At 34.2% G+C, this 27,154-nt stretch overlaps 1 protein-coding gene across 1 annotated transcript; it reads left to right on the forward strand.

Moving 5' to 3' along the window:
• Window positions 1-1,557: 1,557 nt before the first annotated feature.
• On the forward strand, window positions 1,558-26,856 carry LOC111048364. Its single transcript, XM_022334239.2, has 4 exons — window positions 1,558-2,035; window positions 3,002-3,403; window positions 22,562-22,694; window positions 24,569-26,856. The coding sequence occupies exons 2-4, from the start codon at window positions 3,250-3,252 to the stop codon at window positions 24,735-24,737; spliced, it is 456 nt and encodes a 151-aa protein (XP_022189931.1). The 5' UTR covers window positions 1,558-2,035; window positions 3,002-3,249; the 3' UTR covers window positions 24,738-26,856.
• Window positions 26,857-27,154: the final 298 nt, after the last annotated feature.

A 27,154-nucleotide genomic window follows, 5' to 3' on the forward strand; every position in this document is an offset into this window, starting at 1 on the left:
GAGCTTAATGTTGTAAAACCTCCTACTCGCAGAAAAATAGTTTTCTCTTCTCCTCAACCATCGTATTTGTGACCTCTTCTCGATCCGTTTCCACTTTATATGTTTATATCAGACTGAATTATTATAACACATTTGGCCTTTTTGAGCATGAAAGTCTGATACAGTAGTGATAAACTAAGCAAACTTCTGTAGGCACAACACTCATTCTATTTCATCCAAAGCGAATAATAATAATAATAATAATAATAATAATAATAATAATAATATAATAATAATAATAATAATAATAATAATAATAATAATAATGTTATGGTAAATGTACGATACAATACGGTAGTCCAAGGTAAAAATAATGTAATGAATATTCAAAGTTGAAGCTGAAATTATATTGATATATTTATAATGGCTATAGATCAGCGGCTCGTTGTATTGGAAATTAAAGGAAGGAAAATGGAACCTGAATTTAAAACTATTCATGTAAAACGTATTGATGTTTGCTCAATACTTTACTTTAGTGGGAAAGCTTTCCTTGAATGACCCTCTTCCTCTTGGTTTCCTCATAGGGCGTAGCAGCCTTCGTTTCAGCTGAAACAGAATGGAATTATTTTTAAAAGGATATATGGACTAATAGTACTGAATTGAGGATGAATTAAAAATTTATTTCAAATGAAAACATCCAGGAATCTAGGAATCAGGAAGCTCAGTATAAATACTTTTACTGCTCAGTTCAGCTTTCGACAGATGGAAGATAATAATTTATTCCTTCTAGAGAATATCGCAGAATCTCGATCTAATTCATTATTGCAAGGACGCGTTAAACTTTCAATTGAAGCAGAATAATCAATTGATGAGTTATCCTAATTCTTTTCTTCTTTTAATTCACGAAACTCCACCAATTTCATGGTTACCAAGATAGAGTGAAACCTTATGATCTTGAATGCAATATATTAATGAAATTTTTCTAGCTGGAGGAAAAATTGGAAAAAGCCATTGAAGAAGTTTTTGGAAGATCTCTCCTTCAAAAGGGCTGAAGCTAATTGGGCACAATCACAGTTTCATCGAATACCATCATATGTTGAAAAGTTTGTAGTAGCCTACCCTAAATGCTTGCGAAAGTGCTCAAAAAATGTTTCAAATCTTATCGTATATATAATTTCCTTTACTGTTTCTCGATAAATACAGCATTTTGATTCTGACCAATTATGAGTGTTATCTTATCAAGTTTATGAGACTCAACCCATAAGAAGTCATACATGTCTTCTGAGCCTATAAATCTCAGGCGTCTGGAACTGGCCAATTGTGAACATTCCTGAATAACGAATAGCAGCCCACTTGACTAGTTGGCCAGATTCCGAATTCGATTCACACCGATAACAAGAGACGCAATACTGTGTGTGTGAGAGAGAGTGAGTGAGTGTGGTTCGGCCACCATGTTTCGCAAGCTTATTGCGGAATGAGAGTGAGACAGACGGTCGGTCCACCGGTGGCCTTGTTCTCTTGGATAAGGAAATGTTTCTGTAATACGAGTCAGCAGTCAGCCCAACTAAAACATCCACAAGAACTGAATCAGTGCCCACAGCTTATGATCCGGTGTGTCTATTGCAGCTAGATACCCCCTCTCACTCTTCCCCGAACTCCCTACCCATGAAATAATAGATGAGGGGCAGAGAGGGGAACAGAATCAGCTTCGCTTTCACCGTTCTCGAGGCCGTAGTCTGACTGCACGTCTAGCCTCCCAACTGCACCACTCGCTTGTTAAGTTTGTTACAGTCCTGTGTTATCATCCAGTAGTTGTAGTCATTGTGCAGAACAATCAGGAAACGCGTTCCACTATTTCGGCAACGATTGGCAACACTGGATAACGCCGGTTGTCGTGCAAATACGTCGGTGGACGTCGATCGGCGGGAAGTAAATCGCATCGCAGTCAGCTGTGGACCGCTATCAGCATAACCTAACCTAACTCTCTCGTAGTAAAAGTGATCGGACTTTCATTGATTGTTGTGCTCTCTTGCTTCACGGATTTGGAACAACAAAAGTGAGTGATATTTAACTTGTTTGTATTTCTGTCTTGTCTTAGTTTAATCAAATGATAAACGAGAATGGCATTATTTTAAATTTTATCTACAAATTTCAAATAGAACGTGCGTTCTTCTAATGGATGTTTGTTCATACAACAATGACTTCTGTCATTAAAAAGGCTGTCTAATTGTTTCGAAGGATTTAAATAAAACTATTCGGGATAACATTATTTATTATGATCCATTAACATTCTTTATTAATATTGGCATTATTTATTATGATATATTATTTATCATGAAACATCTTTTATTAAAATTATTCATTATCCGTAATAGGACTAAGTATCAATAAACTTATTATCATGAAATTTCCAGTGACACTGTGAGTTATCGTCGTCTCACTTACGCTTTTTAAAATTCATTATTAATTTCTCAACTCATGCTTTGAGACTGTCTGCTTTTAGTAATTTGATGTGTCTGTGCTGATTAATCACCATGTCCAGGGTGGATTCGCACTTGTCTCAACAAATACATCAAGAAATTGTTAAGAGAGTAATCTCTTTTGTTATTATTGACAGTATTCATGAACAACAACTTTTAACTATTAATGCAATTTATTAAGAGTTAGTTTTTAGAGTTTCATAGCTCATGTGGTTTAGGATTTCAGCAGTAATCTCTCCAAAGTGGGAATCTACTACCCCTGACTATTGAACGAAGTCCTTTCTGAATTACTCAAATAATATAGACGATAAAAATGGATTATTGATTGGAGTTGAGAATTTTTAAGAGTTTGAAATTTGAAATATGCAGATAGGAATTTTATTCATGATTATCATTAGACAAATTTACTTTTCACAGATGCTATTGTCATTGAATCAAGTTTTATTCTAATCGATGTTGATAATGGTTGATGCGATGTACTAAAAACCAATGCAGCTCAACGAGTATATGCGCTGTCATAATTTTTCTGGCTATGATTCCAGGTAAAACCCGAAGAGGATAATTTCCAAGAAGATTAGCAAAGTATTCTCCAGAACTGAGGCTGTGAAGGTCATCATATCAACAACAATCTCATTTCCTCCAGTAATCAGATGATGTGGCGTCAAACTTTATACCAGTGATAAAACCTTGAGCCAGTGAGCTTCATCGTAACTTTCTAGTCAACTGTGGATTCTCTAGTGTATTCTTCTGTTCGGAACAATCAGATCTCATTCGACGAATCTCAATCAAAATGGGCTCAGGAATAGTTCGCGTAATAATAGTAGCCGTGTTACTCGTGTTGCTGGCTACTGAGTTCTCGGAAGTTCTACGGGAGGCAAAAAGTGCTATAGTTTCAAGCATTGAGGAGACAAAATCTTCTGAGGATCCTAATCCTGCTGCAGTTCGTGAGTAACCCATTTTTTCCTCATTTCCCACATTCTATTCAATATATTCCCTTAACTTTCTTATTTTATTTTTCTATTCTATATGCAGTATATTTCATACCGCAATTTTTATCATTATCGACTTCTTTTCCCATCCAGTTTTCACTGTGTGGCTTTGGAACTTATGATGTGAAATCATAATATAATTCTTTATCACTTCTCTTCTTGATCCGCTTTTTACTCTGTGGTGTGTGGTTGCGAAACTTTTGTGAAGACATTAATTAGCCGGATCACACGCTTCTTGTATCAATTAGTGCATGATAATAAAATGAGAAAGTACACTATCTTTTGTTTCAAATTCCCATCATTGACATTTGGGAAACATGAATCTCTGATGTCTCCATTCACAAAGCATGAGTTACCCTTACCCAGCTTTCACTTTCAAATTAAATTTGAGCATTGTGGTGAGGTTTGGAAAAATAGTGAATCTTCATTCTGGGACTTTTGAGCAGGCTGGATGAAAGAGAGAATGTACTTCGTTTTTCAAGCTTCACATACAAAATTCATTATATATATCTTTCATGATAAATTACGGATGAGATGGCAATAACATTGGATTACTGAGAAGATAAACGGAAGAAAAGGAAAAAGAGTGTCATGCCTCTAAATATTAAATCATACTTAATATAATCATTTTTAGAATTATACTTATTATAGATTCATTGTGGGAGAGAAACTCTCAATCATTGATAGTTTATTTTTGAATGAATGAGCTACTCGACAAAAGGTGATGCTGCCGTTACTCCCTCATCAAATTATATCAATTGTGACTGACTCCCAGCTTTTGAAAGAGAAAGTCAAGTCTCCAGCCACGCTTTTATAACTTTCCCAAGCAATCGTTGACAAGCTAACCGAATAAATCAAACCATTCACTCTCAGGCGATCATACATGCTTTCAAACTTGAATATTCCGTGACCGATTTTGGAGACTTTTTTCGGCACTCGCTACCATCCAAGGCTTCCAAAAATTACTACTTTCGGTTTTTGATGCTGTGTTGGTTTCGAAATATAATCAAGTAACCTATTACGCAATTCTTGCTGCCTAGAGCTCGCGGTGCTAAGCTTTGAGTATCTGACTCTGACAACACCATCATCATCTGTAATTATTCTTCCAAATTGTGGCACAATAATTGCGTTCAAGGTCATGCTATGATTCGACACTATTTGAAGGACAGGTGCGCGGTGCGCCTTCCCAGATGATCGGTACACGATCAAAAACACTTATGAAGAATCTTGGACAATATTTAAATATTACACTAGAAAGTTTCAGGCTTGAATATGGATATTGGTACACGTAAATCTTGGAACTTGATCTGTCTTTTGTATTATTGTATATTTTAAATAATTTGAAAAGATTTTATAACTGAAACTACAAACTAGTAGGACTATTATAATACAAATCTTCAATATACGCTCCTGAATTTGCTCAGAGTGAATGAGCTTAAATTAGTGCTAATTCATATGAATTTACATCAATCTGTTGATTTATGATTTATTATCAACCTATAAGTCAGTTTGAACAAAGGCAATGAAAACTAAAGATAATCAATGCTATATTCTCTTCTTCACAATAAAATGTGATGAAAATCGTATCATTGATACGACTAGAAAAATGCCTATTTTAAAAATTCTTTAGTTTCTATGATTTGGGATATGATTCAACCTATTCAAACTGCTAATGTTTGATTTATCACGTTTGAATTGTTAAACATATTTTATGTTCAAAAATATCCTTTTTGTCCCATATACACTATCCCAGACTCAACTACAATACATTTGATTCTGAAAATTTTTAATCTTTATTAGGCTTGTGGTAGCAATATTATTATGTTATATTATGCGCCCCTACAAGGGTTTATGTGCTACTGTAGGCCTATATTGCGGATTGGGTTCCCATTCCCACATAATCATGTTAACACTGAATTACGATCGATGTTAACGTTTTTGTTGTTTATTACAACAGATCCTCATATATTATACAGTGAGTGCTACTGCTGCAAATCATTATTCTCCTACACTAGAACTTGATAATAAAGTAACCCCAATCGATACTCGACATCTTTATAGATAAACTCCATTTCCATAAGCTACCTCACATTAGAGCTAGGTTTGGTTCTGCTTTATCGTTCTTTTAATAACCCATTTTGTCATTAAGCATTTTCCTCACAGTGACGTCTTCCTTGTTCATTCCCCCTCCACCAGTGATTGCAACGACCTATAAAAATATTACGAAGATACGGTAATTATAGATAAATTTAATCTCTAGAAGTCTTATGCTAATACCAAACTGAATTGAGTTTCACCCCCTGATAAAAATTTACTGTTTCTCAGTTCTCACTCCTCTGTGCAAACCGAAGTTTTACGATGTCATCTCGCAAACCCTCCATTGTGATAAAGACCCAATCAGGCTTTAAAAATATGATGGCTTCCAGTGAGTCTTGAGAACATTAATGCATTGGTACAGTGCTCTCAATTTTATATTCCAAGCACTCAGTGACATTAAAAGAGTTTCGTGCATTTTCCATCAAATCAGAGTTATATTATAGGGGTAGTCTCGCTCAACTTTTCTTATACTGTCCTTACTCACACTTACTAGTGAGATGTAAGAGTGTTTTAGAAGTGAGAACAACATTCTTGAGCATTGTATGGGGGAGAATTTCTCAATTTTTATATTTCTTATTGTAATACAGTTTAGGTACAGGTATAGTTCAGGATGTATAGTTCAATATTTTCCTGTGACAGGTTTTTACTTTCCTTTCCCTATTATCATAGGTAAGAAAGGTATTGCTTTCCGAAAAAAATTAAGGTACCCAAATTTTCAAGGTCCCCTGAATCAAAAAAAGTGTTTTTTGGGTATTGATTGGCATAGCCACCTCTAATACAAGGCCCCGGCCTACGATATTGCAACGTTGCAGTGTAGGCCTAGAATCTAATACATGATTGGTGGAAAAGATTTTAAAAAATACCAACTGATCTTTTTGGTCGGTGGATGAAATAATAATAATAATTAGATTCTAGACCTACGCTGCGACGTTGCAATATCGTAGGCCGGGGCCTTGTATTACAGGTGGCTATGGTATTGGTCTGTAAGTGTGGATGAGTGTATGTATGTCTGTGTACACGATATCTCATCTCCAAAATTAACGGAATGACTTGAAATTTGAAACTTAAGGACTTTCCCCTATAAGGATCCGACACGAACAATTTCGATCAAATTCAATTCAAGATGGCGGCTAAAATGGCGAAAATGAGGTAAAAAACTGGGTTTTTCGTGATTTTCTCAAAAACAGCTTCAATGATTTTGATCAAATTCATACCTAAAATAGTCATTGATAAGCTATATCAACTGCCACAAGTTCCATATCTGTAAAAATTTCAGGAGCTTTGCCCCATCTATACAAAATTTAATTTTAGATTCTCAATTATCAGGCTTCAGATACAATTTAAACAAAAAATTTCAAGTGGAAAAGATTGAGTGAGCATGAAAATCTCTACGATTAATGTCTTCTTCTTCTTCTTCTTCTTCTTCTTTCAAGGATTAGGCGTACACACCTGTTCCGGTTTCAAAGGATATAACTATTTACTCTACCATCTTTTCAGAGGTCTGCCAATATCCCTTCTACCGTAGGGTCTATATTTCATGACAGCCTTTGGTATCCTAGTATCTGGCATTCGTTCCACATGGTTTTTCCAGTTCAATCTGTTTATTTCAAGTTGTGCAGCTAATGATGATATTCCCAACTCATTTCTAATGTCATCATTGCGGAATCTGTCTAACTTTGTACAACCTTTCACACTTCGAAGAAAACGCATCTCTGCAGCTTGAACTCTGCTTAATGTTTACTTCTTGCTAGCCCAAGTTTCTGCTCCATACAATAATGCTGGTACCGCCATCACTTTATAAAATTTTAATTATGTCTCCTTCCTTGTTCTGTTTTTCAACCGGCGTTTTATTGTACCACATATATGTAGGAATCTATTCAGTTTCAGATCCACATCATTATCAAATCCATATGTGATCTCAACACCCAGGTACTTGAAATAGGACACTTGTTCGAGTAAAGCGTCATCCAGCATTATTTTGGTCCTGACAGGTGATTTGCCGCAGAATGCCATTGTTTTGGTTTTGCTTTTTGAGATAAACAAATTATTCTTCTTTGTAATGTTATTCAGAACATACATTGCCTTCTGCAAGTTGTCTTCAGAGTTCTGTAAAATAACAAGGTCATCTGCGAACATGAAAATCATTAAATATCTTGTCAGATCCAATCGTATTCCAGGAGGAGCTTCATTCATCCAGCATCGTATAACGTCGTCAAGGTAGATATTAAATAAAGATGGGGATAAGCTACAACCTTGCCTTACACCTTGGTTTGTCACGATTTCTTCGGTGAGGTGGGATCCTGTGTCAATAGTTATTTTGGTTCCTTGATATAAGCTTTTTATCGCGTCAATTAAATGCTTGGGATATCCTCTTCTTGTCATAATGCACCAAAGTGTAGGTCTATCTAAACGGTCAAAAGCCTTTTCAAAATCAACGAATGCCATGTGGGTCTCAATATTAAATTCCCTATTTTTCTCAATAATCTGCTTCAAACTGAACACCTGATCAATGCAAGAGTGACCTTTCCGGAAACCTGACTGTTCCTCCAACAAAATGGTATTTGAGATTGGTTGAAATCTACCATTAATTATTTTGCTGTAAATTTTGTAAGCCGATTGTAGCAAGCTGATTCCTCTATAGTTGGATACATTATTTCTCTCTCCTTTTTTGAATATTGATACAATTTTTGAAATGTTCCATTCTTCCGGAATTTTACAGCTCTTCCAACACATGTTTATAAAGTGTAGAAACCTAAATCTGAAAAATAAACCTCCGTATTTAATTAGTTCTGAGTTTATACCATCTATACCAGTCGACTTTCTATTTTTTTTTTTTTGAAGCAGCTTCTAGTTCTGTCAACTCTATCATATCCACTGTGGGCTCCCCAATTCTTTCTATCTCGGTCTCTTGAGTTGTTGGATTGTACCAGAGATTTCTATAGTGTTTAATCCACTCTTCCTCGGTGATAATGTTGATATGAACTGTATCTTTGTTGGTTCTATTCATGTGCTTCATGATCTTATAAGCAATTGTTTGTCTACCATGCAGATCGTCTTCAATATTGCTTACAAACCGATCCCAGGACTCAGCATGCTTTCTCCTCACTATAGTTCTAGCTGCATTTCTTTTTTCCATGTACACATTTCTGGCTTCATCTGTTCTTGCTTGAATAAATTTTTTATATGCCTTCTGCTTTTCTTTGATGACGATTAATGTTTCGAAACATTTTCACCTAAAATTGAAAATAAGATCGAAATTCAAGAAAATGTGATTATTCAATTGCAAACTGTTGGCAACTGTTGATTCTATTAAATCATTCACTAAGAAGAGATAGCAGACCTCGTGTGTCTCCAGCGTTATTGTGCTGTCACCAGCTAGCTCAGATCTTTGAATAGTAGACTTGAGAACACTAACGTCAGGTGATCAATTTTCATAACGGCAAGGAAAGTTGTGTGAGTGCGCCACACCAGATTTTCTGTTCTGCGAAGAGAGAATATTTGAGCTCATCAACTATTATGCTGAATAAAAAATGAATATTTCCGGTTGCACAAAAGCATGTTAAATTTTGATCATGATTAAATACCACATACCACGAGAACCAATCAGAGCTTCTCATGTGAAAAGCCTTCTCTGATTGGTTCCCTTAACTTTTAATTATGATTAAAATTTGACAGACTTTTGTGCCGGCCCTTGAGCTTCTGAATAAATCATGAATTATTATTATTGATCAGTACCAAATGAAGAATAATATATTTAATATTCAAATGTATTGGACCATCATTGAGCAACACACTATCCACCATCAAACGAAACTGAAATATTTGAGTTTCAGAATGAAGACAGAGAGTACAAGAAGCTCAACAAGAAAGTACAATAAGCTCTGATATATTATCCATATGCTCAGAATATAATTAGTTATAATTATGCTCGAACATTAATTAGTTGTACCATAGTATTACAAAATAAAGACTCATATATTCGAGTGTGTCTCCTGAAAAAAAACCAATCCCATAAGCGGCTCACAATGAAACGAATTGTATTGTTATTCAATAGGTAGATTTATGTTTATTGTACACGACACTGGCTGGGTTATTGCAGTAATGGTCTCGCATGTGCTGTCAGTTAGCAGAGATAAATAAAATAGAATTGGCCCGTTATATTATTCGAATGTTGAGAAGTGAACTCAGGAAGAGAGCAGCCTAGCCAAGCTGCCAAGGTCGCAGTGGGCGGCTAGAGCTGACTGGCTTTGTTATTCATATCAGACAGGTTTCCTTATAATTATTTATTTCCCATCGATAACAGTATAGCGCCAAATTACAGGCAGACGTATGCACGATTTCAAATCCGTTACTTCACTGGCTGAACCGCAGAACAATTCAGTTTTTATTGTAGAATTTTTTTTAGTTGTAGTTTTTATAGTAGTTTTTGGGTTGAATTAGAACAGAAAGAAGTATGAGAGATGTTTTCTAGATGTTCTCATTGTTTTCCTAGATCTAAATAACTGTCCCTTGAAACAGTAGGTACATGTTTTATTTGGTATGCTAATTTGAACTTCTGTGAAGTTACTTAGAGTTTCGGCATTCGTTTATGTCATATTCCAAATTATAATTAGTCATAAGGGATCTTTTCAGTTGGTTTACCTCGAGAATGAGAATTTATTTTATCGAATTAAAAGAAATTTATTGAAACATTAAGAAGGAAGATTAATATTAATCTTTAAAATTTCAAAAAAATATTTGGCAACAATTTACTCCATGCCTTTGTAGAGTGAAGAAACGACTATTTGTTTACCATATTTATTTCATAATCATGTAATTATTGTTCTGCTTTATATTCAGGGCTTATAATTTTCGATGCTGTTCAAGAAAATACTGAAGTTTCAAAATTGTGAGAGTATATATCTCTGAATAATAATTATTATGATATTATAATTATTGTGACCCTCTTAGAATCTTCCTGTATAGGTACTTTCAGGTCCACTTTGATGTAGGAATTCCCTTCATGATTTTACTCATTGAAGGTTCACCAACTTTATTATCTGACTTATAATATAATTTAAATTCTGTTCTAAGAATAGATATAAAAGTTTAATTGTTATTGATAGTCCACACCAATTTCCGATGACTATATCAGTTACTGTAATTTATCCAGCTCGTGACTGAAGAAAATATCGCGCGAATTTCATCACGTCGTCGTGATTCGTGAGCGCGTTTCTCTGAAGCACGATATTCCATGCTGGAGCACTGAAAACAAATAAATTTTATTGAAGTTGAGATTAGCATGGTTCAAGGTTTTGACTCATTTATTCAGTTTGCCTTTTGTCGAAGACAGGAAAAATTATTTCCATGGCTTCTTCCTCCTGTTGGTAAATAGTTCCGTATAAGATAGTGGAAAACAAACTATTGCACCTGTTGAGCTAGAGATGTAGCTAAAAGAGGTAGCTTGTTGGAATTCTGCAGAGAAGTCAAGGTTGAATCTCAGTCTCTGTCAACATGTTTTTAAACAACAGGGAAGTTTGTAACTGCAATAGATTGAATCAGAATAAGCACCAGAAAATAGATTAATATTTATTTAGGAGTACCGAGTAACACAATCCGTAATACAAATTAGACAATGATAAAAAACTTCTATTTCAGGATAGTATCTAATTTAATATGTTTTTGAACAATGACCAAAAATCAATTACTCGAATCCAGTGATCATTGTGTAACCGGTGGAGGTATTTTTAACCCTACACCACACCTGACATAATTTCTGCAATCGGTGACATATTTGTCTCTATTGATTTAACCTTCCAAAATATGGAATATATAAGAATACATGTGGTTCGATAGTCATTCTTGCAGACTATACAACCGCTAGCCACCAATGTAAACGGAGGGGGTGTTTCTACTCTTCTATAATATTTGCTAAAGTTTACTGCTATCAAATCATCTATCGGTATTTGAATCCTTGATTGGTTGGGAGCTTTTAGTGGATTCGTTCATTCACATGCACAGATTATCATCATTAACTAATTGTCACCTATTTTAGCAACTACGAGTCAGGAACTTCAATGAAAAATACTAATAGAATTCAACTTCAGGTTTATTGAACTCTAAATAAATAGAATGAATTGATAAAAGTCAGGTAACCTGTCAAATTTTCAAACAGAACAAAGTTATTCAGCAATCGATTCAGGTCAAGAAGACATAGGCCTACTCAATTTTTAATCTATACATTTTGGGAACCTGCTAACTTGCTGCATTTGAATTTGGGCCTCAGTCATTCTATGAAACTAAATTTTGAGCTTAATAAGAAAAACAACAAAAGTTCGGCACTCACCATTTTAACAATATTCAAACTTGGACTCTTCAGAAACACTCACATACGCTTTAATAAAACTCACTATACTTGAACTCACACGCACAAATAATTTCCTGATTCTACTCCTACTAACTCTACAAAATTTGGTTCCCTATTCAACTGGATAAAAATTACTGATAACTGAAACATAACAATTTGTCTCTCTGAATGGGAAATGGGCCCATTCAGAGGACCGAGGCTCGCACACCGTTACATGTTTTCCCAGTTACGTCTCAATTCCAATTGTGGCCTTTTCACTGAAAATTATTCCCCCTCCACGAGCGTTGAGCTCCAGTGGAAAAGCCAAAGCTGCAGAAAGGTCAATTGTCGTACAATTCCCAAATACAGTAGCTTTTTCGACAAGAAATTGAAACTGCATTTGAAAAATGCACGAAAATTGCTTCAATTTCGACAACTAAGCAAAAAGTTAGCAAATTCGACCAAGACAGAGTCAATTCTCACACTAAAAACGCAGGGTTCAACATACAGTAAAAATCAAAGTTCATTCCAGTTCAAAAACCTGAAAAATAATATGAGATACACAAAAACAACTACAATAATACCCACTCAATATTCACTCTATTACAATTGCAGTGTATTCTTCTCATTCCGAACAGTGGATTTGAAAATTGATTTACATTGCGAGGACAACTTATTGATATCAATAAACCCTCACCATATAAATTTGAAAACTTTCCCTCCTGAATCAATCATAGAAACATTATACAATTACAGTTTTGTTCGCGAATACTAACTAGAATAACTAGCAATATTGGTACATTAGTACTCACCGCATGATGAACTTAAACATCGATTGCCTTGAACTTGACACCTCAACTTAATCATGAAAGAATATGAGAATAGGAGAAATACAGTATTACCAAACAGCCTTCACACTCGTGATTCGTTAATTAGTATGTGAATGTCAGTTATCTGCTGAAGATATGTTATAGAAGTACAGTATGTTCTATAGAGACTTGAATATGCTTCTCATTGTCTTGTCTACAACATTCATTCATGGTAAACACAACTTGATTTGGTGGGATACGAACAGTTTTGATAAGCATGTAATTCAAACGTGACTCTTGATAATGCTCATCTCAATGTCATGATTATGAGAAAATAAGAACAAGGAATAGGTTATGACTATGAGGAAAATCTGAATGAGATTTCCATTCTGAGAAATCGATGATCAGTGCTTTTTATGCTCTCGTCCCACAGAGTCAAAACTGCTTTCAAATCCACCAATAATCCGTTATTCATTCCTAATTCTCAGGAATAATTACTAGTCTTTAACAGATAGGCCTACATAATAGTAAGTTTAACAGTACAAATGAAGTTTTCAACTTATAAAAACTATTCACTGAACATAGCAGATGGTTATCAAATCAGAAGTAAACAAACACCTTTGAACCTATGATGCGCATTCTCAAAGTCTCATGGAGAATGTGAACTCGTAATGGAGGGATCAGGGAGGCGGGTTTCTTATTTATACCAGAACATTTTCCTACTGAAAGTTTAACTTATAACATTTTGTTGGATTTTCTTGGTACACAAATTTTAGTTTCCACACAAGAGTTCTCAATAGGGTCGGGGTGGAGGACGGGTAACGAATTCTTTTTTGGAGAATTTCTTGGAGAGGATATTATCTTTCATAAATATGACATTTGGCCTGATCATGTCATAATACATATTTCCTTTTGAAAGTTATCAGTAATTCAACAAAAATACCCAAATAGTTTTGTAGTGATGTTGAAATATTAAAGATTGCACATGTGGGACCATCACAGTACAGCATCTTTGGCCAGATCCAAAGCTGTACAGGTAGGAAAAAAGTTGTCGTGCGTGAGCTAAGGATACTTGCTGACCCACTTTCTAAAGGTGTTGGGACACCGGTCAGATCAGTGTGCAGGTACATACATGCCTCAACAATGCTCAAGCTTGAAGACGCTACGAGACACTCAGTATTCGAATGCAGAAACGATCTGATTCATTATAATATTACAAGTTTCAATAATATTCTGAGCTCGTTATAGAAAGTGTAGAACATATTGTACTGTTTCAGCATCAATGTACTTATGAACTTGGGGCAAGAATACTGTAACTTATCCATAGTCTTCTTCTTTTGTAGTTCAAATCGTTCGATTATCGAAATTTCACACATACATTTTTGGATTTTTTTTATAAATTGGCATTAAAAGTCAAGGGTTTGAGAAAGTTGTTCTTTTCTGCAAGTTTTATGTACTTGATACAATACTTCAAATGAATGGATAAATAATACGACGTATTAAATTTAAAAACTGTAAATTAAATCTAAAGTACTAGGTATACCACGTAATAATTATTGTCTAAAATACAATCCAATGTATTTGAAAATTGAAGTATAGTACAGATTTAGGTACTATAGGACGGTTTTATCTTATGTTTCAAGTCTCCGGTACCTTCTGTATTCAAAATACTACTTCCCCTTTTATATAGGCCTACCAGTGTTCTCTGTTGGAAATACAATAAACTCTAGTGTTAGCGGCCTCAAAGAATGTTTTTAATTTTTGCCTTATTTTGCATTTTTGCATACCTAATCTTCATATTCCTTTTCAAGGCTGAATATGTTGTCTATGCATATACAGTATTTTATGGCCGTATGAGTTCTGGTATATTATTTCGAGGCTATATTGAATTATTGTAATAGGATGACCAAGGCCATAAAAAGCTATAAGAACATTATATTATTGGTTTAAATCATGTTATCGTTCAAAACTTTGTACTGTACTACTCTCTGTACTTTACTGTACAATTCATGCGCTTTGATGTACACAGTGCACTTTAAAATGTACTCTGAGTGAAACCTCTATTGTACTTATATGAAAGTTTTAATGGTATCAATTACTAAATGAAATTGAATTATGTTCTGCATTTTCTCTTAGAATTTGGGTATAGCATCGCATTCTTCTAAATTTATCTTCTTGATTTTCAATTTTAAATTTCTAGTATCCCCTTTATCCTCCAAACTAGACAATTTATTCTTATGAAGTCCTTCAAACTTCTTCATCTCAAAAAATATCTGCCCGACATGATATTTGCCGATCATCACAGTAATGTTAACTATACAGTAGACCATTTCCATGAATGGCTATGTTTAATTGATCGATAATTATTGGTAATAAAATCAAGTACTCTTCAACCCTCGATGAATGATTTTCAATCCAGTTTTATGTTTCTTCCTTTTTAGAAGTGCCATTAAACTACATTGAGATTGTACATATCCATACTATTAAAAAGTTTGTGTAATCTAAAACACACATTGATTCTAATTATCATAATCATAGTTATCACCAAACCCGCAAAATGATAATATCGGATTCGATGACTACTGACCCAGATCTTGCAAATTGCGATTCAAGGATTGCTCTGCTCTGGATGACTAGTTGCTTTAACCGTGAAATTGAGTCGACCTCTAGAATTTATGATTATTCAGAGGAAAAAAGCCATGGATGATAGGTTTTTAGTCGATCGTTATCAATATGGCCTACATCCTACATTCAATTCAGTTTGAAGCTAATTGTATAATTCAAGTAATTCAATTGAGTGCAGCAAACCTTTTCATTAAAACTGAGGATTTCTTAATTCTGAAGAATTTATAACAGCATTTTCTAATAATATGAACAATTGGAAAACTGAGGTTCACTACTGTTAGAAAGAAATAATAGGACGTCTACTATGAGACTGATTATAATAATATAGGATTCGAGGATATACACAGGAAACCAGTCAAAGAATGGTGGTAGCGATACTGAGCTGAAGAAGAACTTTATAGAACTATAACAAAATTGGTTCAACGTGCTTCAAGTCAGTAAAATGGTCACACAATTTCTTGAGTGACGTTTTGAAAGGATCTAGGAATCCTTTCATTTCGAGAGGATGTTTGCATCTTTCTAAACATTCCACTTAATCCCATATCTACTCTCTGGTCGACAATTTTTTCGCCAAGAAAAATGTCCTATAATTTACAGCAACCGAGATGGAAGTGAAAATATAAAATTGTTGTGAAATCAAAAGAAACGGACTGAAACTTCCTTGAATCGAGCTCTACCGTCACGGATAATTCATTCTCTATCAGCTGCATTCCTCTTTCTCTTTTCAACTCCTCTCTTTTCAATTTCTTTCTCTTTTGTTGATAGATCATGGCGGCATTGGTTGAGTAACCCGCAGAAAGGTCTCCTCTACTCTCTAGACTACCAGAGAAAACTTACGATTATACAACTTTTTAAACTAAAGATTGTTTTATTTTAGTCTCACATTTTTATTCTATGTCATAAATATTTTTGAAAACGGAAGTGGAACTATCGTCTATTGCGATGATTGTCGAGAGCATTGTGAAATTTTAATATGAAATATTAATATACTGAATATTCTATCACACATTGCTTTTTACTAGTGCTTATGAATCTGATGATTCCAATTAACCTGATATTATCCCAAAGTCTCAAACTTCAATGCTGAATCAAAGGGTTTTGTGATTTTTTCATATCAATTCTTTGCGAATCAACCTCCGTATTTTGAATCGGCTGGGAAAGCTTTTCTTCAAAGCTAATCCAGGATTGAAGTTGATCTTTATTGATGCCATACAAAATAAAACTTTCACTTCAGTATTCTGAATTATTGAGGAATGGATTCTCAGTTAAAACAGCAACTAACTTCCCTTATGAGAGTTTAGTTTGACATAATTAATTGGAGGAAATTATTGAAATCCCTTTTTTATTTTACTCTGGTATTCATCCTATTATTCTCTCTCCACCCTATTGAAGGTAAACTCTTCATGTTTTCCATTTACGATCGCAATGTAGATTTTTAATACGTAATATGTTGCCCTTTATTCCTGTTCATTGAAAATCTCTCTGCTATGATGGTACTAAAACTTTATCAATGTTTTTTTTGTCTTCTATACGATGGCATTGAGAATCTTCAAAAATGTTTTAGTGAAGAGCCAACTTAATGTTGGAATCATCATGATGTTAACTTGTTTCATCTTCTCAAAGAAATTCCGAATATTTATGAATTCATATTTTTCTATTAATAATCTTCCCTGAACCTTTGTATAAGTTAAAGAGTTTGAGTGTGAGGGGGGAAGGTTCGCATGAAAGGGATTGTATTAAAGTACATAACTCTACAATAAAATCAGCCAGATAATCAGACAGCTATAAGTGATTTTGGCCACTAGAGAGTGGTCCAGCAGCTTTCTCAATCATCTTACCCAATAACCTTTTTACACAATGAGCCTGCCAAAAATATCAAACCTGTTCTACAACTTGGCCACGTCGAAACCAATCGGAAAAAAATATGCAAAGGAATTCGTTGTAGCATGATCATTTTAATGAGTTCAGAGTGAACTAGTACCCAATACACAGTGTTGAAGATTAGATTCATTTTAGGAACTAATTCAACCAAGCATGAAACACTTGAATATCATCTCAATATTATATGAATGAGACATGACATCCTCTTAGGTCATTACTGTATTTGGTCATTTGTAGCTAGTGAACCGTGATAAATCTACAACAAAACATTATTTAATGATTTCTGAACTTATGAATACTGTGCAGTATAGATAAAAATAATTCGTTCATTACTAGTATGTTCAGGCAGTAAGGTTATTATTATGTCTATTATTCATTTGTATTGTTCAAATTATATTCTATAATCTATTTATATTTGATCGATCATTTTGAAAATCCATCACGATAGTATTGATTTAATTGCAGTAAGATTTATAATGCTCATTAAAAATTCACAAAACCGGTAATCTTCAAATTATAATTCAGTTTTTCAAAAACCATTTTCAATGCCATCATAGACGAAGTAGTGAAGCGGATAGCTTGATCTTATATGTCATGAATATGGAACAAAAGAAAAAAATATCAAGTGTGAAAAAGACTAAGACGGTTAATGAATGATCAAGACAAAGATAACGCAATGAAATAGTTCTTTCTTTTTTCATAGTAATTCATAAACTGTGGAGAACAGCGTTCAAGCACGCAATTGAAATTATAAAAATGATAAAAAAATATAATAATGACCTCCAGATCTTGCATTTATGAAGCACATAGCTTGAAAGAGGTAGCTGATAGATATATAAACTACGCCTATTTTTACAAGGCTGACACTATTCAGGTTCAATGTAGGAGCATATAGGCAACGTTATCAAGGCCGATTAAGGATCAATGAGTCCAGACCGGATCCTCTATGATTATTAATTATTCAAGATTGTCAATATCCAAATTTTTTTCCTGTGTTAGTCCATTTTTTCTTGGGCCAAAAACTTTCTGATGAGTACCTATATCTACCCAAAAAAGCCTGAAATGAAACAGTTTTTTCTATTATTTATCAATGACATTCACATAATTACAGAATGATTAAAAATGAAATGAATGATCCTCTATTCTATCATTATTTCCCACATTGAATATATTTTTCTCCCCATTATTTCTATTTCTTCTTCTTCCCCCGTTTTCCATATTTTCCTCTCCTTTACCTTTCAACCCCCCCCCCATCATGTTTTCCTCGTTCTAAAATATTATCCAATTTCTTCTACATCTTATTCAGGATTTTCACATCGACTAGAGTTTAGTCAGAACCACAAGAAGTATATAGGAGGTCCTGGTTTAGTCCGTTCAAGTCCTATTTCAAAACTGTATTCGTAAATAATACGTTATTTGAAGGAATTCGACTCAGTGTTGGCGCTGATAAGCTGTCACTTTGGTAAGTTGAGAATCATGCGCCTGCAACTCTAGAGTGACAACTTGAGCCAACTCCTCTGAATCATGAGCCGAAAAATCGCTTCCCGGCGGTTCGGAATCCACCTGAAACTGTAGGTCAATTATTCTCTCATTATTATGGGCCTCATTACCCACGCAGAAGCCTTCAGCTCAGGTGAACATTAATGTAATATTATTTCAAACTTTGTGAAGTGTCCAAGACTTTCTTTTGTAATTTATGAATATTGTTCAACTATATCACATCAAATGAATTCTATTGATTGAGGGAGCAGAGCTGGTGCAGTAGTAAACTTTGATTTTGAATAGTACTTTATCGGAGAAGTTGTTCCAGGTTGAAATATAGTATTTGTTCAGTTTGATCTGCGATAATAAAGCCGTGTCCTCACTAAACACATGTTCCACATACATGTTCGGCAAACATGTATGTTAAGGAGCTCAGGAACAAACATTTTAAAAAGTTTGGACAATAATTGTTTGTCAAACCAAAAGTTACTGTTTTTCTAAACATTTTCAGAGTTGACAGCTGTAAAACATAAAACCTATTCTTCCCACTTACAAATATTTTGTTTGGTGACGCGTCCACACTGGCCACGGGCAAACATTGTTTATCAAACATAATAAAATTTGCCCAAACTTTTTCAACAAACATATTTGTCGATCATTTGTTCAGTGTGGACACGGCTCAACTCACTGAAGATTCTATCAATTTCCAAAATAAGTATTTGTCAGTTTTATTGGGTTTCAGTTTGAGATTTAGAATAAGAGTCCTTTCTAATTTGAATCAATTGTATTTCATAAGAAAATGAAACCTGCTTGTTATCGTTTATAACAAAACTATACCTGCAACTAACGATGTAGGTTTCCCACAACATGATAACGGCAGATACTCTCCGTAGCCGTTAATGTTTTTCTGGACCGTTGACTTTTATAATCCATATTAATTAAAGCACTATAGGAGCTCTTGACAGATATTTCTTAATGACTTGGAACTATCACATCCTTCATCTTTCTGCGTTTGTTTTGTTTTTCTCCGCTGATTCCATTGCACTATGACAAACAGTTGGAGGTCCTGAAATTTCCACGGAAGCTCAGACAATTATCGCTCCATGAGGTCCCTGTACTTCCATTCTCTTAAACATTGTGCAGTGATCTTAAAAATGCAAACATTTGAAATTAATCTACCATACAGTCATAATGTTGCATGACAATTACAAATCTAGTATTTATTCTAATATTGTCCATCCAATTAAAACACCTTGTGTATTGTAATTACTGATGTTAATTTTTAACTATTCACTATTCTCTTATTTTACCTTGCCACCTTTACCTTTGTTCACTATTATTATGATTTCCATTCTCCTAAATTTTTATATAAGTATCAAACCGACCAAATCTTGAATCACTCGTATATAAATATCAGCAAATGATTCACCTATAACGATTAACCAGAAGCTGTTCTTGAATTTATTCAACATGAAGTGTTGATATTCCAACTAATGAAATATATTTAGTAGATAGGGATCTTCAGTTTCTTGATCGATTATTCCCACACATGGATATATACTATATAATATTTTAGGTTACTTGAATACAATTTCAGAACAGAAGAATGATTCTAAACAGGAGATTTGAAAGGAGCTTACCATTGAAAATACTGTTTATAAATGTCTGTTAATAATACAGTACTGATACTGGTAAATGTGTACCTCTATATAGTAAGGAAATGAATCCAGAAACTTCCTGAACTAAACTGAACAGTAGATGTTTAACGATTTCTTGACATCATCAATAACAATCAGCCATGGTTTCGCTAGGGTGAGCATACCTAATTATTAATACTATTTATTAACCATATGCACAATAATCATTATTCTTCCACTTCCACATCGTTAATAATCAAAACACAAACAGACTCAACACACAGACAATTAAACAAATCAGCTTTTTACATTGCCGAGAAAGAAATCCTCATTATTAATCAGTGAATGCAAATGGGTGTCGGATATTTGAAGAGGGAGACATTGTACAATTTTTTAAGTTCACAAAAAAGTATTCAAGGTGTGGATTACTATCAAAAATGCCCCACTGGGTTTGCTTCGGTAATCCACGTTCTATCCTGTTTATTCAGATGAGATTTTCACGCAAGAAACGATTACGCAAGTTACAGGAGGTGTGTATGCCATTGGTCACGCCCTGTTGGCCCATCCTGGATGTGTTTACACAGTTGAAACATGATTAGCGTGATTAATGATCATTCGGCTTCCTTCTGAATTTGATCCCTTCGTCATGAGTCAGGTTATTTTCATTTGATTTGTTCCAAGAACAATACTGTTGATTATCAGTTTTTTGTGGTTAAATGGGAAACTGAAATGCTTGAAGAAGTGCAAAATTAACCAACATTAATTCAATCAATTCAGCTGCATTTCTTTCTATGCGTTCTATACAGTGGGTCTTTTGGTGCTTATCATTCACTCTCATAACATGGACGATACAGTATGCTTTGATGTCTGTGAAGCGTTATAGCAAAATTTCCGTTGGATTACGTTACAAGGAAAATGTTCTCATGACTTATACTTGGAACAAATATTGAGTCTAGGAATTCCTTTGGATCATTAGAGATAAAATAAATTTGTAACGAATAAGGATAAAAATTGGATTGCGAGGAAGAAGTCTACGAGAATGGCATGGATTTATAAGTCTAATATAATAGGATTGCGTGAAACACCAGTAATTTCTGAAAGCTGAATGACAGAACTCTTTCCTCCTATCCAGGAGATTAAAACATGTGAGTAAAGAAATAGTGAAAAAAAGAAATAAAGGAAAGTGTAATTGCATTTTTTTCTCTAGGGCTAATTTTCAATATAAATATGAGTACCCTTTTTTATTTCGTTGACGAAATAATTTAAAAAGGGTGAATCCATGAAACATGTCGTGACGAAATAACTTTGAAGGGTACTCAGATTTATATTTCTATTTATAGGAAAATGTGAGAATGTTCGGCTGAACGTGAAGAGAAGTGCTACATAGGAACATGAGAAGTTTTTTCATCAATATTCATCCATTTGAAAAGAGTGGAGTTTCCAAAAAATGAAACCAATTTTTGTTCTACGCCTACTGAGATTAGATATTGATGAAATTGAACTACAAATTTTGGATGAATATTGGCTCTCATGTTGCTGGACAACATTTTACTGTTTGAAGATTTTTTGGAATTCGATTGATTTCGTAGTTAGGCTATCAATAAGATGAAGATCCATGCACCTGCTATTCCCGTTGTAGAGTGAACTTATCAAACAGTCGACCTCATGAGTTTAAAAAACGCTTCCCAGTGGTTCGGAACTCAGCTCAAGCTGTAGGTCCTCTCTTCTATATCTTCATCTGTCTCATCACCCATGTACAAGCCTTGAGGGAAATAGGAATTATGATAATACATGAGATTGTAAAAAGCTCCATAATATAATCAAAATATTTTGGAGAGCATCTTATTACAGACTGAAAAGATTATGGACTACAGTACTTTTTTATACGTGGGCATATTAGAATCAATGAAAAGAATAATTTTCATTTGATTGAATTTGATGGTTAGTACCAAAATGTCTCTGCCACCTTTAAATGTGAAACATGGACAGGTAGATAACATGTGAGTAAAGAAATAGTGAAAAATCAAAGAAATAGAGGAAAGTGCATGAATGTGGCCTATAGAGTGGCTTACAAACAACAGGCTTAAAGCCCAAAACTGTTCCTTTCCCAAATTTAGATAGAAATTGTCCAAAAATAGGTTATGTTTAGACTTCATGATTTTTGTCCAATTGTGAGAAATTTTATAATTTAATAATTAACAGTGCTCTTTCGGTTTCTAAAAAATTCTTCGATTTTAATTAGGATTATTTTTTGCAGGTCGACAAAAGCGTAACCAGCTAGTGTCGACGATGAAGCACGTGTGTCTGCCGAAGCTCATCTGTGAACTGAATGCAGGGCCTCACAAAGAGCAGCTCTCCGAACCAGAGAGAGAACTACTGGCTCTGATAAGGTGATTCATTCGATATTAAGTCTCCAACAACGGTTTTTCATATATTGTTAGCCTAGAAAGTGTAATGAGCCTCAGATTGGATGACATTTATTGCCAATTTTCCTCATTCTGACTAACAGTTGGCACATCTTTGACACAGACCGATCTCAGCATAATATGAATGACAAATCACAAGCAGTGATTTACACTTCCCATTTATCTCCAATTCACTTGAATTGTTGTAATGTCAAGTTATTTTCAATGTAGTTACTGCATGATATTGTAAATGCTATGATGTATTCCACATTTTCATATATTTTGAATGTGAAAATGATGTACTGTACTACAAACTGAATCAGCTGAATTACTTACAAAACGAGCTCAATTCAAATTGTTCCTCTCCAAAACGGAAGTAGCTACAATAGAGAATGCTCTCACTTCTTGCAATTCGAGTCAGTTCGAAGTTGAAAATAATGATATGATATAAAAAAATCAAGGAGTCTTATCGAAAGAAGAAACTGATTAAATATGCTTCAATAATCTGATTCTTTGATTGCTGGAAAATAAGTTTCAACTTGAACATGTTGGGAAATGAGATCCTCGATAGATCTTGATTCTTGCAAAAAGTTAATTCTTCATAAATAAACCAAACAAACCCTATGTACCCCGGTCAATAACTGTATAGGACATAAAAAGCACTAGAATTTCAACTTCAATTGATTGAAAATAAATACTTTTCAAAATGTTAAAACATTTTAAGAGTTCAGGTTATAATTCAGTAACCTGGATGAGACTGGTTATTATCTAGTTTTCATCAAGATTTGAATTTATTAAATGAGCTTTTTTATAATATTAAAAGTGATTGATATCAATAACTTAACGTTCATATACAGACTGTTATAAAATATAATTCTTATCTATAAATTAACTTAACCTCAATGTAGATACAAATTCAAAAACAAACAACAAAATGATACAAGCACCAAGCCGAATGTGTGGATCAGGGAAAGTTCGCCCTTGGTCATACATTCGTCCACTTTGATGTGTGCAAACGACCGACACTGAACGGGAAACAACGAGCATGAATGTTCGCTGCTTGCCGAATAGACAAACATCCATCCACACTACTCGTGATTCGGCGAGTATGCTCGGTGTCTGGAGCCGGTAAGCCGGTAAGCCGGCTCCAGACATGCGGCATTCGGCGAACACCGAGCATACTCGCCGAATCACGAGTAGTGTGGATGGATGTTTGACATTCGGCAAGCAGCGAACATTCCTGCTCTTTGTTTTCCCGGTCAGTGTGGGTCTTTCGCACACATGAAAGTGGACGAATGTTCGGAAAAATGCAAACTTTTCCTGGTATGGGTCGTTTACAAATACGTTTCTTGGATCTGAACAATGTTGAATTTTTGTATAATCAACAATGAATTGAAGAAACATTCTGAAATCGAGTTGATTCTGAAATTGAACTGCTATCATGGATTAAGTTTAAACAACTCTAGATTAACTCTTGATTAACTAAACTCTATATCATTGGACAATAATAGCTAATATTATTGATCCATTGTATTGTCCAGTTAAACCTTAGCCTATACCTACATCAAACACCATCGAGAATCGCATGATGTTGATGGTGACGATTCCAACCATTTTTAATCACGGATTGAAACTTCTCCCGCAACCTTTGACTTCATGCGATTTGCAGGAGTGTGCGCAAGGCTTAATATGATTCTAGATACAACAAAATATTTTACATAATTTTTTTAGACCTCTCACAAAATACTGAGAGATAATGAAGAGGTAACTGTGAGAGATGTTGAAAATGTTGATGGTTATTGGTAGTTGGATTTCGATTATCAAATCAATGATAAATTAATATTTTTTTTCAATTTCAGTGACACGACAATTGGAACGACGGCCGAGGTGACATCGAAGTACCACTTTGCGGCTCACATGGGTCAGCTGATCGCTGGGGTGGACGGCACGGGTTGTCACAACTTCTACCCCACCTGCCCCTTCCCCGGCCTGCAAGTGCTCAACATCCTCAAAAAGGTCAAACTGTGATGGATAGCCAGATTTTAGCCAGGCTGCACAAGAGCTGGTTTAATTTTAGTAGTGATTAACTTCACTAGAACCAATCAGAGAAGACCTTTTCTCTGATTAGTTCTCGTGAAATCAACAAGGATTAAAATTTAACTGGCTTTTGTGCAACTGGCAATGAATGTCACGACTGCAGCCGTTCACGTGATGTAGTGCATTGCCATGCGCAGACTGCAGACTGAGTGCGCAATAGTTGTTCTATTGATGACTGAAAGTGAAAGTTACAAATATGCAGACAATTATTATTATTGGATGTCGAATCGATTGTGTATGAACGAGTGAGATAGTAGGCTAGATAATTTCTAAAAGTGTCCATCGAAAACGATAAAGTCTCCTTGAGCGAAGAATAAATAATAATTGTAGAAATTATAGCTTTTATAATAAGATTCGTTCAAAAAAACTGTATATGTATTATTCTTGAGAAAAATTTGAGTTGCTCTTAGGATTATCAATAAAGTTTCAATGAAGTTTTGTAAATTAAAGTATCATATCGAATTCAGTAAGAACAAAACTAAACGAACAGTAGATGATTGTTGTAATAGAGAAGTGATGTGGAAAATATATTGAAGCGAAATTAGGTGTACAAGGTATTCACGATCACGGTATATTGAAGAAGTCTTCTTCTAACTACCGTGTTCACGATTAAGTCTGTGTATGTCTTCAACGTTGTTCAGAGTTACCCAAGTAGGCTACTGGGATGGAACATCATTCATTACCGGATACGTGAATAATATTAGAATAGACTAAGACGAATTGGTTATTTTTCTGAAACATTGTTTTTTAAATATCTTCTTATTTTCTCCAATAAATAATGGCGATGATAATGAAAATGGTTGATTGAACATTCACTTATCAAATTTGAGATGTGATATTTCGTTGACATGTTGGTATTGTAACCTAATGATGTGAATGCACACTACGGTATTGTGATTAACTATGAATAGGATATACCATTATAAAGTACTAAAAATGTTACATCCCTGCCAACCAATGTATTATTGGCGATGTAAGGCATTTTTATTTGTAATTTATTCTATTATTTTAATAGTAGAAGGACTGATCCTCACGTTCATCATATCCGTTTATATCTATGATAATCTATTTTAAGATGTTCTCATAAATATAAAGTTTAAGCTTTGTGTACCATTAACTGTGGAATATGTTAAGTTTATCAAGAGTGGTTTTTTCTCCATTGAATCAAATTATTGGTAAATTGAAATTTCAATAATTCATTGAATTGTGTATAACGATATACTATTATGTTTTGTATCCGCATTACAACAGCATCATTTATGAAATTTGAAGGGTTTCCATGTGGATTACAAGGAATATTCTCAAATTCACAAAAAATCGTATTTTGTCCATATCTGGCCTTATAATTGCCTACAAGGGAATCCATATCAGATATGAATTCGCTAGCTCCAGAGGCGACTTGTAATTCATCCTAGTTTCTCACCAGAAATAAATCTATCCAAGGTTTTAGTTAGTTACCTGTTAATGTTACCTCTTGTTACCTTGTTCTATGATAATTATTATAAGTTCATTGTCCAATCACATTGTTCCCCTTTAATATAGATGAGGTTGAATAACACCAATAATGTCAAGACTGAACTTAGCAAGTAGATAATTATGTTTGAAAGCTGAAGCGACATTGGTGCTAGGTTAAGTAAGGACAACCGCAAAATTTGAGCTAATTTAGTCAAATTCAGCGTTGATCTTGGGTAATTCATGATCCAACTCTTGAAAAGCTATAATTAACTTATCAGGTTTTTTTGTAAAGATGTGTGGACCTTTTGAATGATGTAGAATTAGCACAATATGCTTTCTCTATGGCTGTAGCAAATAATTTTCTATAATATTGTATATTATATTATTGTTCCGTATAGATTAATATGAATGGCTGACCAAGTGCAATAATAACGTGTGAAAAAGCAGGATGACAATTCCTGTCAATGATTACTGTATATAATGTAAAGTTGGAATCAATAATATCATTGTGTGAATATTCTAAATTGTTTTAATTTATGAATACCAAACTTATAAAATTGTTTTGGTTTTTATGAATATAATTATCTACTTATGATCTTTTGATTTCCACCTTTTTCATCCTCATATTCTGTGTTGAAGCTTCTTCATTCTTGAAGTGTTTGATTGAGTGATATTTGTTTTGAATATTTTCTTGTTGTATAACTTTCTTATTAGATTGGTATTCATTCTATTTGAGAAAAAACTATTGAATAAGATGATGAGTTTTAGTTTGGGTGTTTGAATTAATTGATCTTCTACAGACCTTGTACTAAATTCACTTTGTTTCATGGAAGTGAAAGAAGAAGAATCTATTGACAAATGATATTCGTAATAACGCAATACACTCAAATGAA

Source organism: Nilaparvata lugens, chromosome 7 (genome assembly GCF_014356525.2).
Source record: "Nilaparvata lugens isolate BPH chromosome 7, ASM1435652v1, whole genome shotgun sequence".
Taxonomy (NCBI): domain Eukaryota; kingdom Metazoa; phylum Arthropoda; class Insecta; order Hemiptera; family Delphacidae; genus Nilaparvata; species Nilaparvata lugens.